The sequence below is a fragment of the Caloenas nicobarica genome, chromosome 3 (genome assembly GCF_036013445.1).
Source record: "Caloenas nicobarica isolate bCalNic1 chromosome 3, bCalNic1.hap1, whole genome shotgun sequence".
Classification (NCBI taxonomy): domain Eukaryota; kingdom Metazoa; phylum Chordata; class Aves; order Columbiformes; family Columbidae; genus Caloenas; species Caloenas nicobarica.
In genome coordinates, this window is record NC_088247.1 from 25,784,581 (window position 1) to 25,800,337 (window position 15,757).

Consider the following 15,757-nt stretch of genomic DNA (forward strand, 5'->3'; position numbering starts at 1 on the left):
GGAGTGCTCTCCTACTCGGGGACCTGAGCTGAAAAGCCTTTTACATCCAGAATAATATTCAGACAGAATTTTAATGTCTCAGTTAAAATTCTGAGAAAGTCCATTTTCAGTTCCCTTCAAGTCATGGGCAGCTTATCAACATAAAAGCATTCAGGGTGTTTTCATACTAAAATTTCCCAAGCACATCAATTTCAGTTTCAGTGACTTAGTTTTACAGGATACTCTGAGTATTTTGCTGCCTGTCTCAAACTGTAGCCCCATCATGAATGCAGAAAGTAGAAGTTATTTCGACAAGTCATCTGGTATGTTTGATCGGATCTTACGGATTTGATCTAAACCCACCTCACAGAACAGAGATGCACAGCTGGCCATTTCTGTTTAGTACAAAGGGAAAGGAAAAGTAATTTGTCCCTTTTAGAAGACATGCTACTGGGGTGGGTCTGGTGGGTGGGGGGCCTCCAGCATCCTGGAAACCCAGTCGGTGAATAATTTCTTTAAATCACCCTTAAGATGCACCCCAAATCTCAAATTTCACCCTTAATTAAGGATGTGTCCTAACCATCAGCAGACAAGAAGGAATCATATGTGCTGAATATTTTCTGAATGGAAAGCAGCTGCAGTAGGAAAGGGAAGGAGCATGACCTCCTGCTCGAATGGCCTCTAGGCTAGTGGTTGGGGAATACATGGGTTTACATTTCTTCAGGTGGACTTTATTCAGAAAACTTGTTTTAAAAGGGAAAACAATTGCCTTTATTACATCCCTGCCTTAATGTTTAGTACTGCGACCATCTCTATATTGCCAGCCTTGTCCCTGGTGGAACAGAAAGAATCCTTGAATATTGCAAATACTCATTGAATCACACAAGTTACAAATAAATTATGAAGGATGTTAATTGGATGCTGAATAAGATTTAGGAAGGTATTTAGAAATGGAGTATAAGCTAAAGGAAAATATTGTAGAAAGAAATAATAGTCCTTACAATAGAGTCGTGAACATTTGAGATAGGAAATACCTTTCTGAGCCTTACCTACTTTCTTGTGTTACTAAAAACTTGATCTCTCAAGTTTGGGCCTGAATCAATTTAGCACTGAACTTGCATTACTGCCCTGGAAGATTATTTCATAGAGTGATAAATGCCACTGGGAAATGTTTCCTGATACTCAGCTGAAATATTTTCCTCTGTTTTTTTTTTTTTTATCCCGCTGCCCCTGTGGTGTGGACAAGTGAAGCCACAGCAAGATACAGGGCATGGTGCCAGTTCACATTGGTTGAAGAAGCAGCCCACAGTCCCTTCATATGTCCTCAGATGAGTTTTACTTCTTTCACTAATTCCTCCTCAGATACTTCAGACTTTTATGCCTTCCTGAAGCCAGAGGAATCATTCTGTCCAGCTGCTCATTTTTAGCTCTTTATAAACTTTGCTCCATCATTATTCTACCGTTTTCTCCTCAGAAAAGTTGTGTCAGGTTTAAAGGTGATCACTAGTTTAACACAGGCCTGCTTTTGTTTTGCAATTATCCATCCCAAAGGAGTTAATATGGTGATTTTGAGGTTAGAAAGTAATTTGCTACTTTCTTTCTGTATCGTGTTTGATGTATAGTTCAGAATTTGCCTACAAATCATGGGGACTGGATCAAAGGCACAGTATCATTAGCATTTCCTTTCTCAGTGTCATGTCATTTGTCAGTTTTGAGGTTATTTGGTTTAATTTAAAGTTTTATCGCATTACGGTACTTATTGCATGGATCAAGTATGTTTTCTGGAAATGCTTTTAGAGACTTAAGGTTCAATGAGGTTCAGTAATATTTATACATATTTACACATAAAGAAACATGAAATTGATTCTGTTTGGAGATAATGGACAGACAGATCCCTGAGGCTATTGCCTTTATACCATTAGTATTTCGCTAAGAATGGACTTGGCTGGCTGTCATCAAAAAACTTCACTTCCATAACAGGAGAGAAATGTAATTGCTTTTGCAGTATTGCATACGGTAAGCTCCAAGACTCTCAACGTATTTTATTACAGTTGCAGTTGACTGATGGAGATTAACTCTGTGCTAATAACTGTAAATGTAAAACCTGGTCTTAGATGGTACTTAGTACAAAGACTACTGATGTCATTTATTCATACAAATGTAGTTATTTTTTTAGTGGTTAAGCAGCCATTTTAGAATCTGACAAATTAACGCATTACTTCCAGCCATCCATAATACTTATGGTGCACTTCCAGCCACCACAAGACATGCTGCACCTGATTTTGGACGGCATAGGGAAAATTTCTTGCAAATTGACTGCATTTAAACTCTTCAAAACATTAACTTCTTGAGGTAACAATATTGTTAATACCTTTATCAGTGATTCTTCAAATTTTTTAGCATCTGTCATGTATTTTACTTAAGGAAATGGATATTCATGCCAAAAAGAAAAAAGGGTTGTTGTTCTGGAGTCTCGTGTAAAGGGTAAGCTATAGTGTATATTGTACATCTAGTTCTGAGTGTTGCACAGTAATCATGTCTATAATCTCTAACCTTATTTACAGTGTAATCTTTTGTGTGATGTTTTGGGAGGATCTTGCCCAGGATTTGACTAGGTTTCCATTAGAAGATCCTACTACAGGGATTTCATATCTAAAGGAATATTAGTATGTAAAGAGTGAGAAATCATACGACAGAACACAATCCAAGTCCACCGTATGCTTTCTTTTCTCACTAGAAAAAACAGGAACCACAGATCTCCAGTTGACCTTTCATAAACACTTTTGTTAAAGTATTTTGGATAATATTTGAGGACACGTTCTTTCTTCATTGAAACCAATAGTGAAAATCTCAGAGGCAGCTCTGGTTCTAGCATTTCTATCCCACCTTTCCCTGGCTCAGGTCTCATTCACTGATTTAAGCAGATACATCACTATGTGGGCACCCTTCCATCTGGGTGACACACGAACATGCTCATTAGTGACATGAGCATCCATTACCACCACTGTAGGCAATGTTCACCGGAGCTTGTTTAAGTACAGATGAGATACCAAGGAGTACTTCCAAGTTGTTGTTAGAGATTTAGAGACTAGTCTTTCTGGTACTTGAACACAGAAAACTTACTGTTATTTGTATTGGGTTTTTTTGAGGAATATTTCTGTTTTTACTTTATGAAGGCTGCCACAGCTGGAAAACAGTAGTTAGGCTAGAATGATGGTACCAAAGGGGTTTTTTGTCTCTTTTATTGACAGTGAAAAAAGCAATGTGTCTCTTGCATACTTCTGCTGGAGTTCTTTAACTCTTATAACAACTTCACTGGGAGCAAATCTGTAAAATGATTTCAAGGTCTTGTGTAGATAATCAAATATTTCTATTATACTGCCATTAATAGGTGCTATATCTGCTACTGTGAAGCTGAGATACTTTCCTAGTACAGAAATGACTCAAACATTCAACCGCAGTCATTGTCAGTCTTTTGAGATCTGCAGGTGGAGGAATCTTAGTTTGCTTGTAATGCTAGATGGTTTATTATTTATTCATCAGCTTCTCAAGTTAGATAGCCTCAGTATCGCAGCTTTCTACAGCAGAGCATGTTGATTAGTGTTTTCCAGAAAGATTTGACATAAGTTAGGTTGATGTTGGCAGAGAGAGGTGGGTAGCATATGTACTGCATTATCACTATACGTTTTAGCTGTTGACAGTGTCAAGCAAGCTGACATTAACACATCTTGATAAGTGATACTGCTATTACCGGTGTCACTTTAATCATCATCTACTCAAAACATTGACCCAGGACTCTGATTTGATATTATAATATATTTGGCATGTATTAACATACATATCACATTGACTTCTGCATTACATATTCTTTGACAGGAGTATGATGATTATTGTATATTTCTTCAGTTCACTTGTTAGCATTGCCTTTAACATCTCCTTCAGAAGAAAATAAGCTGATTTTTTTTTTTTTTTTAATGATAAAGGTAGCGTATATTGGTTTGGCTATAAAATGCCTCGTATGTAACATTTCCTTATGAAAGACTGTCACACAATTCATTTCATTGCCAGCAATTCAAGATGTTGTGAACAGATTCAATGTCATTCAAGGATATTTTCTCTTTCAAAGAGTACAAACCCATTTTGTATGTTTCTATCAAAATTAAATGTCTTCAAAACATATATTTTCTGTTGAAAATGGAATTACAGTATTGCTTATGTAATGACTGATGTATGTTTAAAATGTGTTAATCGATTGCAATTTTAAAATTAATTAGAGGATGGTAACTTCTGAACATGAATGTCCAGTATTAAAATAGTAGGCTGATTTAACAGGAACATTCTGGAAAAAAAAACACTGCAAACTGCATGACCCTCCAAAGGACAGGAATTTGTGGAGAACATAACTGGCACAGGCTCTGAATGGATGGTGGGAATCTGAGCTGTGTTTGATTTGCACAAGGCCATGATGACTTACAACTCTAGATCTCACTGGAATTCATTTGGCCATAGATTTTTATCTTATTTTCACCATATGGCTACTATGGAAGGATGAAGTAAGCGTGGGGTTTTCTCTAGAGCATAAATTATCTGGGAGCACAAGAAATTTGAACAGGAAAGTTCTGTGAGAAGTGAGAGGTGCTTGCTGGGACTGGTGAGACATTCAGGGTGGAACTGCAATGGCTCTTAGTGCAACATTTTCACCTCCAGGTGCTTTGGGGTCTCTTGCATGATCCCTCTATGCCTTGTGGGACCCTGTTTAAAGGAAAGGATGCAAACACCTCCCACCATGCTTTGCACCAGCTAGATGGGAGACACTTTGGTGGGAGGATGAGTCCTTTGGTCAGCACAGAGCTGTGCTTATAAAGTCAAGTGACATTGTTATACAACTAGCTTGAGCTTTGCGTGGCTGCTGACCCAGACTGGCTCAAGACTCCTGAGCTCAGGAGCCTAAGCAGGAGTCATTTGGGTCTGTTGGCAATAGTCACCCATGAAAATTATCACCACGGCATCATGATAGGGAGCTGCCTCGGGGAGCCATCAGGAAAAGCCAGCTGTAGAGAAGAGCCTAAACCCTGGCCCTGCAAGCACCTAATGCTGAGCCATGGGGAAGCAGGTTGCCTTGTTCGGCATTCTCAGCTGTGACGCTTTCCAAATTTAGGCCTCTAAACTAGATATCAGTTTCTTACGAGAACGAGACTATAAAAACCACCATATTGGATGAACCAGAATCCTGTCTTCTCTAGTGTCCTGTCTCAGGCCATGGCTGATAGCTGACAGCTAGAGAAAAGCAACAAGGGGGCAAGCATTGCTAAATGAAGTTTGCTGCAGAATTACAATACCTCATCATTAGGCACAGAGTATGTCAGTGAATTTCTCCTAATGAAAGTCTTTCATGTTGTTTAAATAGTTGAATACTCACTGGGTCAGAGTGAGGGACCTAAATTGTCTTTTTCATTCCCATGTCTTGATGATCAGCTGGTCCTTAGCTGCTTCTGCATTGCCTTAATATTAATTATTTACCTGGGTGTTTTTGTAAATTTCTATGTATTTTTAAGTGAAACCACCTGTGCTACTTCATACTAAATTTGTTTTTGTTAGTATTTTGACATTCTTTTTTTCTAAATGTTCTCATTATGAGCTTTTTTTTTCCTTAAATGATTCATTTTTCCTCAGAAAATTTTAAGAACCTTTTAATGGCTCTTAAAATATTTTTCACTCTGAACGGGATTTAGTTGACTGCTTGAAAATATTTTACATGTGATGGCAAGAAAAAACAGCAAACTAACATTTGGTGGCTTTTTTGTGCACCCTCTTTTGCTGCCACATGAGTAAACTGTATGCTCCTCAGAAATGTGCCTTTATTTTATTTTAGATTTCAGTTTTCGATAATCTTATTGTTATTTTCTAATGAAAAAAAATTGATGTCTGTGCATTGAACCAGCACTCATTAGGCTCCCAGAAAGTGTGTGTTTGACAGCTTGGTTAGCAGACATTGTGTGGGTGCTGCAAAAGTGTGAGCTCCATCTGAATAGAAACATGAAGCCTCACCAGGGGGCTTATCTTGCCGATCAATTGCTATGAGAAACACAGTGTATAAAACTTCTTACCTAGACTACACTTTCTAAGCATATATTTCTATACTAGTGTTTTAAAGTGGTGACAAACAGAGAAAAACCCCAACTAACTATATTAAAAGTGAAGCAGAATTCAATGGTGCTGACTATGAAATCTTGCAAAAGCATTTTTTGTGATGTTTCAGGCTTCTTTTACCAGATACGAGATGTCACATGATTGCAAGTGTTCTATCAACACATTCAAACAAGTTATCCCTTCTTAGCAGAGACACCTTCTCTTGCTGCCCAGGGAAGAAGCAATGGTAGGCTACTTAAATAAACTCATTTTCTTCAGAGTAATTTTTTTATTTTGCAGCTGCAGATGTCCAACAGCCCATAGATGGCTGGTTCACTATCTGTACCTCAGCTGACAAATAATAACCTTTTAAAATAGACTCACAATCATGTGCACATGCTCCACAAGAGATAAGCTGAGTCTGGATGAGAAAAGCAACTTCTGAAGTATGCCACTTAAGTAATTATGAGGGCTGAAATGAGCTGATCATTTAGAATTTGATCTTCTGAAGTGAAACAGCATAATTCTTGTGGGACCGTGCCCTTAATTAGTCTTCATGGAATGAAGTATATTTTTAAGTAGGCAGGTGCAAATGTATCACAGCACATTTTATTTTTGTTTTTACATGATCTCAAAAACTCCAGAAAAACTGTCTTCAAATCTAAATTTTTCCCAGGTAACAATTAAAAACTGTAGAGCTTCATGTGAGCAAGGACTAATTGTACATCGTCTGCTGGCATAGCTATTTGCAAAAACAAATCCCAAATTCTTGACACTTCACCTCCACCCACATAGCATTCTCCTGTCTTTCTTTTTACACACACTCATGCTCTCTCTCTCTTACGCTTTCTACAGAAAACATGCCAAAAACTTCTTAATCCTGAATGCTCCACTGAATGTCTGAGGTTCTAGTAAACCACAGGGAAAGTATAACAAATAAGAAATAATTCGTGCCTTGTATAGCAGACAAGGAGCTCTGAAGCAGATGTGGTTTTTGTTTTTGTTGCAAAAATCCTCTGCATAAGCATTTTTGCTGTTGAATTCTGACAGAACAACTATGGGCCAGTACAGCCTTAAAACTTCTGTTTATTTATCATTAGTAAGAAGCCAAACAAAAATACCTGGCAATTACTTCATATCTATCTATGACCATGTGCGTTCCTCAAATGCATTGTTTTGGAAGAAGAATAAAGGCTGATGACAACTTCTCAGTCCAGAGCCTTCCTCCACATCCTTCTGGCTTGTTGGTGAACTTCAGGTGCTGCCGTGAGGCTCAGCTCCTCCCTGGCGAAAGGCAGGTGCTGGGAGTGCTGTAGAACAAAAGGTGTCCTCTCCTTACTAGAGGTAAGAGCTAGTAGAGCTCCTTACTCACTCCTCAAATCCTTCACCCAAGGCCTTAACTTCAGGATTTTTGTGCTGATTGCTTCCCTGACCTTGGGAGGTCGTATCACCATTCATTCTGAGATTTCATTCACTGACTGAGTTTGACATTTCTGGCTAGGAGAAAACATTATCTGAAGGGAAATTTCAAACTTTGGCAGTTTGTTTTCTGATGCTAATTGAGAAAGACATCTTTCAAAACTTATGCTGAAAAACACATCTCAGAAAGAGACATCTGAAAATAGCGTGGTAGCCGAGGCATTCATCTGCACTGTAGGAAACTTGAGATGAGTTTCCATCTTGTCCTTCAAAGAGAGGCAGATTCAGAAGCCATTCTGCCTCTCTGTGCTGATGTTTCCACCAGTCAGTCCATCCTGGATTCAAGGAACCTTCCAGATGAAAAATGAGTAAAGGCAAATATGTTCTATTGAACTGATTTTGTTCCAGCAAACCGACTTTTTTGTGTTGAAGAAAATACTTAAATGAAAAATTCCTAGTCCACTTCAGAACGGCAAAGGAGATGAGATTTCCTATGTATAGTAGCAATATAGAGTCAGCCAAGGCAATGATACATACAACAAACACAGCATTTGACCACTTCTACTAAAATTAAAGGCAACCTTTTAAATGAATGAAATTTTACCAGCTACTAGTATATTGGGTAATTTCCCACAAGGATATTTTCTGGGAAGTGGAGAAAAAATAATTGCTTGGTACAAGAAGGCTTTTGAGTGACTTCCAAAAATAACTTTTTTTCATTTCCTCAACTTGCAAACTTTTTTCTCTGTGCCAATTTCTGGCTAGTTAACAAATAAGACCTATTAGGCAGGGCAGATGCAAAAATCAGAGGCTGGAGCTGTAACACATGTATCGCATGACGTAACTGCTTTTTTGGTAAAATGCATGTCATTTATGACTGTTCCTTTAAAAGTCAGAGAATGAGAATTTCAGAGAACAGAGCTGATCCTGCAGGCACATCTCTCTTGCGCCTCTCTTGAGTGCCTGAGCTCTCCCACTGACCTGTAGTCTCTGCTGTAATCAAAACCTCAGCTGGATAATGTTGGCAAGACTTAGCTCCTAATCACTTCTTTCCCTGAGGAAACAGTCACAGTAGGAACAGAAAATCTAACACCATGAAAAAGACAGAACTTGACAGAAATAGTACAGCAATGCCCTTTTCTTAAAAACTAAAATAAGACAATTTCAAAATAACCCAAAGTTTTAGTACAAAATGTGCATAAATGCTATTACATTTGATTGCCAATACATTGCTGTTAAGATGTTCTTAATACACGACTTACAGTATTAGGGGTTTTAATTTTTTTTTTTTAGTTCAAGACTAGGTATGCTTCTGTATTATGTAAACCTGTGAAGCTGTTCAGAAGACATTGATTATGAAGCTTTCAGATTGCATGATTCCCTGTACATACAGATGTTAGAAGTTTATCAAAAATGTTTGTGATTTCTTAATATTGTTCACAGGACTTACATAATCTCTGGGATAAACAATCCTAGCAGGAGTCATTGACTGAAACATAAAAAGGAGTTTTATTAAGTCCAAATCTGTTTATTATTTGTAAATCTCCTAACTTGTGAAAACATTGAATGAAGAAGTAATATATGAGTTACAGGGTCTTTCCTATTGAATTTAAATTAAAGATATATATTTGATGTCTGGTTTAATGATCCCTGCTAGTGGAAATTAAAACTTTGACTAATATCTCAAAACAACAAAACTGATAACTGAAACACTTCAAGTTTTTAAACTTTTGTGTTAATGTCCTAATTTATATAATTCGGATTGAAATCTTCATTTCCACCTGAAATATGTTTCTCAGGACATGGATGAAAAATAGAATCCAATCTCTCTTGGTAGCAAATTGTCCATATATAATATTATTTTCTGGAGTTTTGAAGTTAACTCTAACTCAGAATTGAGTGTCTTTTTGAAATAATATACATTGTTACAATTGGGAGCATGCTGATAAATGGTACTGCTTTGTTACTAGTAATGACAGAAATAATACTTAATTGCCATCCAAATGCATTTCTTCCCTTTTCAAAACTAAGGCCAAGTTCAGAAATCACATCCATTTTCAATCAGTTTTCAAAATTTCACTTATTGCAAGTAACGATCTAAAGAATGGTCTAAAGAGATAAAAAAAATCAACATTTCTTCTGAAGCCTTGCAGGACTCTCCTCAATTCAGACATTTTAAAACATTTCAGTAAGCAAGAAACATTCTCCCTGAATCTGGCAGCTCTGGTCTTAGGGGGCTGCAGAGTCATCTGCCACTGAGGTAAAAGGAGCAAAGGTCCCTTTGAAAGGCTACAGAATTTTGGAGTATAGAACTTAAATTTGAAAGTATGCATCTTTAGCTAATCAAAAAAACATAGCACAAGATAACCTTGACTTAAAAAGACTCTTAACATAATCAAAATGCTAAACTGCTGGACAGGAGGAGAGAAAAAATACCTCCGATGTTGCATATGTTAGTTGTGTCATTTAATGCATAACTTGAGTGTAACCAGTTCTCCCTGGTGATGAAGGTAGTTTAAGGATCTATATGGAATATATTGGAATTACTGTAAGGGTCAGCTTTGATTGTGCCGAATTTATTTTGGGGTATTATAGGAAATATGGGCCTTAAAATATTTTAAGGTGATAAAAATGTTTATAAAATCTCTGCAATTTTAGTTCTGGCAATAAACTAAGTCAACTGCTTCTTTAATCTAAAGCTACAATTATTACATCTGTGACTTCCCCCAATTGCCTAGAATGAAGATGCAACATAAAAGTACAAATACGTAGGAATCAAGTACTGAATCTACCTTCATTGCTGCTACATTCAAAAGTGTTTTCCTTTGCATTATCACCTGTATTCTTATATTGGGAACTTCTGAAGAAAATCTTGGTAGGAAGTAGATGAAAATACACAGATTTTTGTTCATAGTATCTACAGAGGTAGTGTTATTTATGCATTTTCAGCTGAAAGTTTGAAGTATTCTTCATAACATTGACAGGGTTCCACTCAAATTTGGAAGGGTCTTCTTTAGAAGCCTGACATTAGCAGCATACTTGGTCTAGAAGCCAAACCTAAGTTTACTGTATTTATTCACTTTTCTAGAAGTCTGCTTCAGATGATGTAAACTCTGTTTGCCCTAACTTAAAGATAGATTTCAAACTGGAAATGGAGAGGAGCATGACTGAGAGAAACACAGATGACAAAAGATTAGTAAGGACAAGATAAAAAGAAGGAGGAAAGAATCACTGGTCAGTAGATATGCTAATTGACACTGAAATAGCAGACCAAGAGCATAGGACTAGAAAGAAGGAAAACCTGATTTTGAAAGTAAACAACATAATTTATATCTCTGTAGTGGCAGGACTATGACCTGCATGGCAAAACCAGAACTTGACTTAGGTAAATATGGCCATTCGAATGGGACAGTCATAGTTCTGAAGAGCTGCTTGGCTGCCTTAAATGAGAGCTTTGACAAATGCCACATTTCATCCTTAGATACAGAAACCAGAGAGGTGATAGTTGTCCTATGTTAAGGCTGGCACATATTGTTATAATTACACCTGTTACCTTCGCCAAAACTCATCAAATAATGTCATGTGGATGTAGAATATCTGGGAATATATGGCAATGAAGTTGCAGTTACCCATAGACTGTCAGAACATTTTAGTATAGACAAGGTTATAGGCACTTACTCAGGGCTGCACAGAAAGCCTAAGGCAAAGTATAGATTGCAATTTGCAGGCAGCCCAGATTTGTTGGTTAAAGAAATTATGCTTGTTCTTGGTACAAAATGTACAGTCTGCTGTGGTGGAAAATCTACTCCTATTCTTTCTCCTACACTCTAAAATATCTGAGGAATGGTACATAACTGTATTTAGCTGAATGATTATGCCAGAGTACAAAACTCTAAATGTTTTGTGGCTTTTTTTGGATGAGAAAAAGTCAAGTTTGTAAAATGACAATTCTTCACACAAACGCTTTTGTTGGAAAAAATAAAATGACATAATTGGAACAAATGTAGCTATTCTCCAAATAGATAAAATTGCATGAAAATGACCCTGGCACTATTAACCATGTGGTATTCTTGACATCTGGGAAAGCTCAAGCTGAATGTTTAAAGACAACTGCTTTTTAATGATTAGCACAGAGAAGAAAACAAGATCCTAACATTATCATCCTGCCCTCCTGTGAACATGCAGAAGAAGCCAATAGCCCTTCAGCTTTACCTTTTTGTTTGTTAGTAGCTGAGCGCCAGAATAATTACTCTCTGTTGCCAGCATTCTTCTGAGCCCACACAGACCTACTCAGAAAATAGCTTGTTAAAAGGACCTCTGAAAATCCTTGCTGAGATGGGGAAAATATGACCTCTTCTTCTGTTTTATTGTGCACATTTCTTCACTGTTTTTTGTTTATCTCCCAACTGTGCTCTACATGCTATGGACAGCAGCCTGGGGAAAGAAACCTCCCAATTATCAGCCCACTGAGTTTTATTAGCAGAGGACAGGTAAGAATGCTTGTAGACGGGATCATATTGATTATTTGTTAAATCCCTTGTGCAGATGACTGTAAAGGGTGGTGCAGCTTCTGATGGGAAACCTATTCTTTGTTGTACAGGATGAACTAATCCATTTCTCAATGATTAAATACCAACTGCCTCCTCCTAAGGTTGGATAAAAAGCTGAAAATTTAGTGCCTGATATTTCCAAAATACTCTTTGTGTCCCTAATGTACTGACAAGACAATTCTGTTCTTTTCTTTATGAGAAGGAGCTGAGGGATTGGGGTAGCAGACTTTCACTGCTGTCTACTGGAATGACAGCAGAAAAAAATGATAGCAGATAAACTGGAAGTCCTCAGTCTGGTCATAAAAGAGTGGATAAAGACTGAAGTTCTAATTAGTACTTCATGAAACCCATTAAAGCATTTTTTTTTTTTAAAATACCTTTTTCTGATTCTTCAAAGAACTGACAAATCCAGATGTCAGAGGGCTTTTTGGATCTTGAAAATCATATTTGAGAGTATGTAATCATCAATTGGTGAGATAGCTCTAAAATGTGAAAGATGTGCAATTATCTGTCATTGATATGTGGGTGCCAGGTGCATAGTGTTTGAAAATTTAAGCTCTACAGCTCTATGTGTTTCTTCATATCCTTTGGATCCCTGCTTCAAAAATATAGCTCCTTAGCAAGACATATGCCCAGATACAAGATGTAACATTTTGGGAAAAGAGGTGTCTATTGAAAATGTCGTGCTCAGAGGTTTTAAAGAAATAAAACCAAAAGTTTTATAATAATAATGGAAGAGTCTGAACACATGAGACAACTTGGTAGAATCTGTGCTGCCAAGAGCAAATCACATCAACCTTTTCTTCCCCCTGTCAGATCAATTATTTTAAAATGAAAAGTTGCTTCTCGATTAATCCAAATGGCCAAAATTTTTAACATTCACATTTTACAGTTTTCAAAATGATTTTTTTTTTTAAACTAACCTGAAAAATCTATCAAAAAATTAAACATACATTTAATATTGTTTAGCTGAGAACAGACAAAAGTAATAGAAGAGGGAAATGAGAGGAAAAGGAAACTTTTAGGGAACAAGAAAAGGTCAAAATGAATGAGGAGACAGCTGCCAGTGGAGAGTATATGCATATGGTACCTACAGGATGTGCGTGAGTAAGAGCATCTCTCTGCCTTTTGGTGTTTCAGTGAAAGCAGATGAAGACAGATGTTTGTATCTGGGGGCAGCAGGTAATGACGGGAGCTATTAACTCGGGGCAGCAAGAACTGGCACATTCAAGTCACCCAGAGACAGGTGAATTCTCTGGGTAGGGAGAGACCTCCTGATGTTTGAAACAGTCTTGTATCTTCTCCTGGAAAGAGGTGCTTTTCTTTGCTGAAAGTGCTGGAAGTGAGAATGAATTTGAGGCTGAACCTGTGGTCCTTGAGGTTTGAAGAGAGTTTTTTTAGAGTAAGCGCTACAATACCAGGTGACTGTGGTATAAAGGGTCGTGGTTGTTCATTTCTTGCTGTCAGATTTGGATGATAGGGGTGTTCACACTCTGTGTTGAAGTGTTTTGTATAGAGTTATACCTGGGCAAGCACGGAGACACCACCAGTGCTCGTGTATGCCAAAATACTGCTAAAGCACTGTTGCTAACAGCAGGTTCGCAGTGAAACACCGAGAGCCCTGACATTCAGCACATCCTCCTCAGAGTCCACGAGACATTCCACACACAACTGTTATCCTGGAGCTGTTTTAAAGCATAACTCAGCTGCTAAAGTGAAGCTGTACCAGTCCTCCTTCAGCTGTGTGAAAACAATGCAGGAAGGAGGTTCTTCAAAAATGAGCAGAAAAATCGCACAAGTGGGATATACTCAGTCTCATCTGCTGTGCCCAAATCACCACCAAGCCTCCAGAGTGTGGTTAAAGACCAGATACCTTGTGCAACTTATGCGAGCTAGAGAAAAACACATAGACACGCAAAAATTTGTAGTTAATCTAATTGAAGTATTAGCAGTCTAATCACGGAATTATAATATTGTTATTTCCCTTTTCCCTGATAGAGGGCCAAGTCAGAAGAGGCACTCATCACAAACAATATTTATCAGAACACTTTTTATTAGCCAAGCTATCATCATTAATAGAATAAGGCTGTTCTTATTAACAGCGGAAAACTATTCACACGGTGCACCTAGTTACTCATGCAGGTCTCTTGTATGCTCATGAACTAACTCATAGGTACCCAGCTGGAGCCACAGCTGGGAGGACAACCCTTTGTGCAGAAGCAGAAAATTCTACTGTTGTGCTTTTGACTTCTAGGTGAGTGATCAGAAAGTTATGTTAGTGGCCTCTTGTTTCTTTGGATGTAAAATCCCGCAGTCTATGTTCATGTATAGCAGCTACAGCGTTCTTGGACGGGGTTCAGCTTGTTCACTGCTGATCCCAGTGTGTCCTCGTGGCCTTGGGCAGATTGGGCTGTCTCTTCGTATTCTGAATAATTTCTTGTGTATTCAACTGGACCACTAATCTCCTGAGTTTATCAGTTTAGAAAGGGCTTTCACGCACTACCTCTCATACTTACCCCCTCTTCAATCTTCTGGGTGTTTTTAGCACCTCTTCCATTGTACTGTTCACACAAATGCACACTAATTCATGTGTGTGGGGCTTATATGATGATTACTAGTCCAGCTACAGTGATACTCACACTTAAAGTCCAAATGGTCCAATTATTATAGCTCATTCTCAATAATTATACCTTTTATTTTTTTCTATGCATTGTTACAGAAGCTGCCAGCATCTTCAGTTGTTTGCAGGGAGGTGTATGATGTAAATGGTGGGGCTTACTTCCCCTGCACTTTTAGCCCACTTAAAGTTCTTTTGCTACATTTGCTAAAAGTTCACTTGTTCTTTTTTCATCGGCCAGCAAATTCTATGTTATATCCAAATTCTATGGTGTTTGATATGTTTTACATATGCTGGATAGTGATTCTATGCTGCTTCTGTTATCCTTAATACCAGCACCAAGGTTGCATTCCTGTAGTGAGTAATAACTGATTCTTAATGATCTGTCCTTGTAGCCCTAGGCCTCCTATCTTATACTTCCAATTTCAAGGCTTCTGCTGTTATCTTGTACTTTTACTTTTGGAGACATTTATTAAGATTCCCTAGTTTTCTTCAACAGCCTTCAAGTTATGGCTTCCTGGTAACACAACATATGTTTTATTAGCACATAGATATCATTTTTCTGAAATCACTCAATAGTTAGTTCACTGTACAAAAGCAATGGTCCATTAGAACATGTATGCAGGGGTACGTACAGACACAGATGTGATGATGGGCACCACCTGCTACCAAAATGTATTGCTTGCAACACTATCACTAGTGTGTTACCAAACTTGCTTTGAAATGCATCTTTGAAAGGAGAACTCCTTTGAAAGGAAAACTGTGGTGGTAGCACCACCTTGGCTTGATGCCCCTGTGGTGGTGAGGGCAGGACTGGCAGCGCCCAGGGTTGTGATGGAGGCATCTCACCACAGGTGAGCCTCAGCTCCGTGGAGAGGGAGCTTGTCTGGTCAAAATCCCTTTGGCCCTCAACCACTCAGACAGGTCAAGAAACCAAAGGGCAAGCGGCTGATGTGTGCTACTATAAAATTGAAGCTTCTTGTTAGCATCCTCCCCAAGACCAATCTCTCAGCTCTGACAGATGTAAGCAGGGATTTATTTCTATTCTCAGTGCCTGATTTGA

General features: G+C 38.1%; 1 protein-coding gene across 5 annotated transcripts in view; it reads left to right on the forward strand.

Moving 5' to 3' along the window:
- Positions 1-15,757, forward strand: part of MLIP (muscular LMNA interacting protein) — a 108,726-nt gene that overhangs the window by 22,794 nt on the left and 70,175 nt on the right. For 4 of the 5 annotated variants that reach the window (XM_065632158.1, XM_065632161.1, XM_065632162.1 and 1 more), the window contains exon 1: positions 11,859-12,017. The exons of the other annotated variant lie outside the window; for it this stretch is intronic. In XM_065632158.1, coding sequence (XP_065488230.1) covers positions 11,874-12,017 — 144 coding nt within the window. In that variant the 5' untranslated portion in view covers positions 11,859-11,873. Of the gene's footprint in view, positions 1-11,858; positions 12,018-15,757 lie in introns of those variants that run through there. 5 annotated transcript variants of the gene reach the window in all.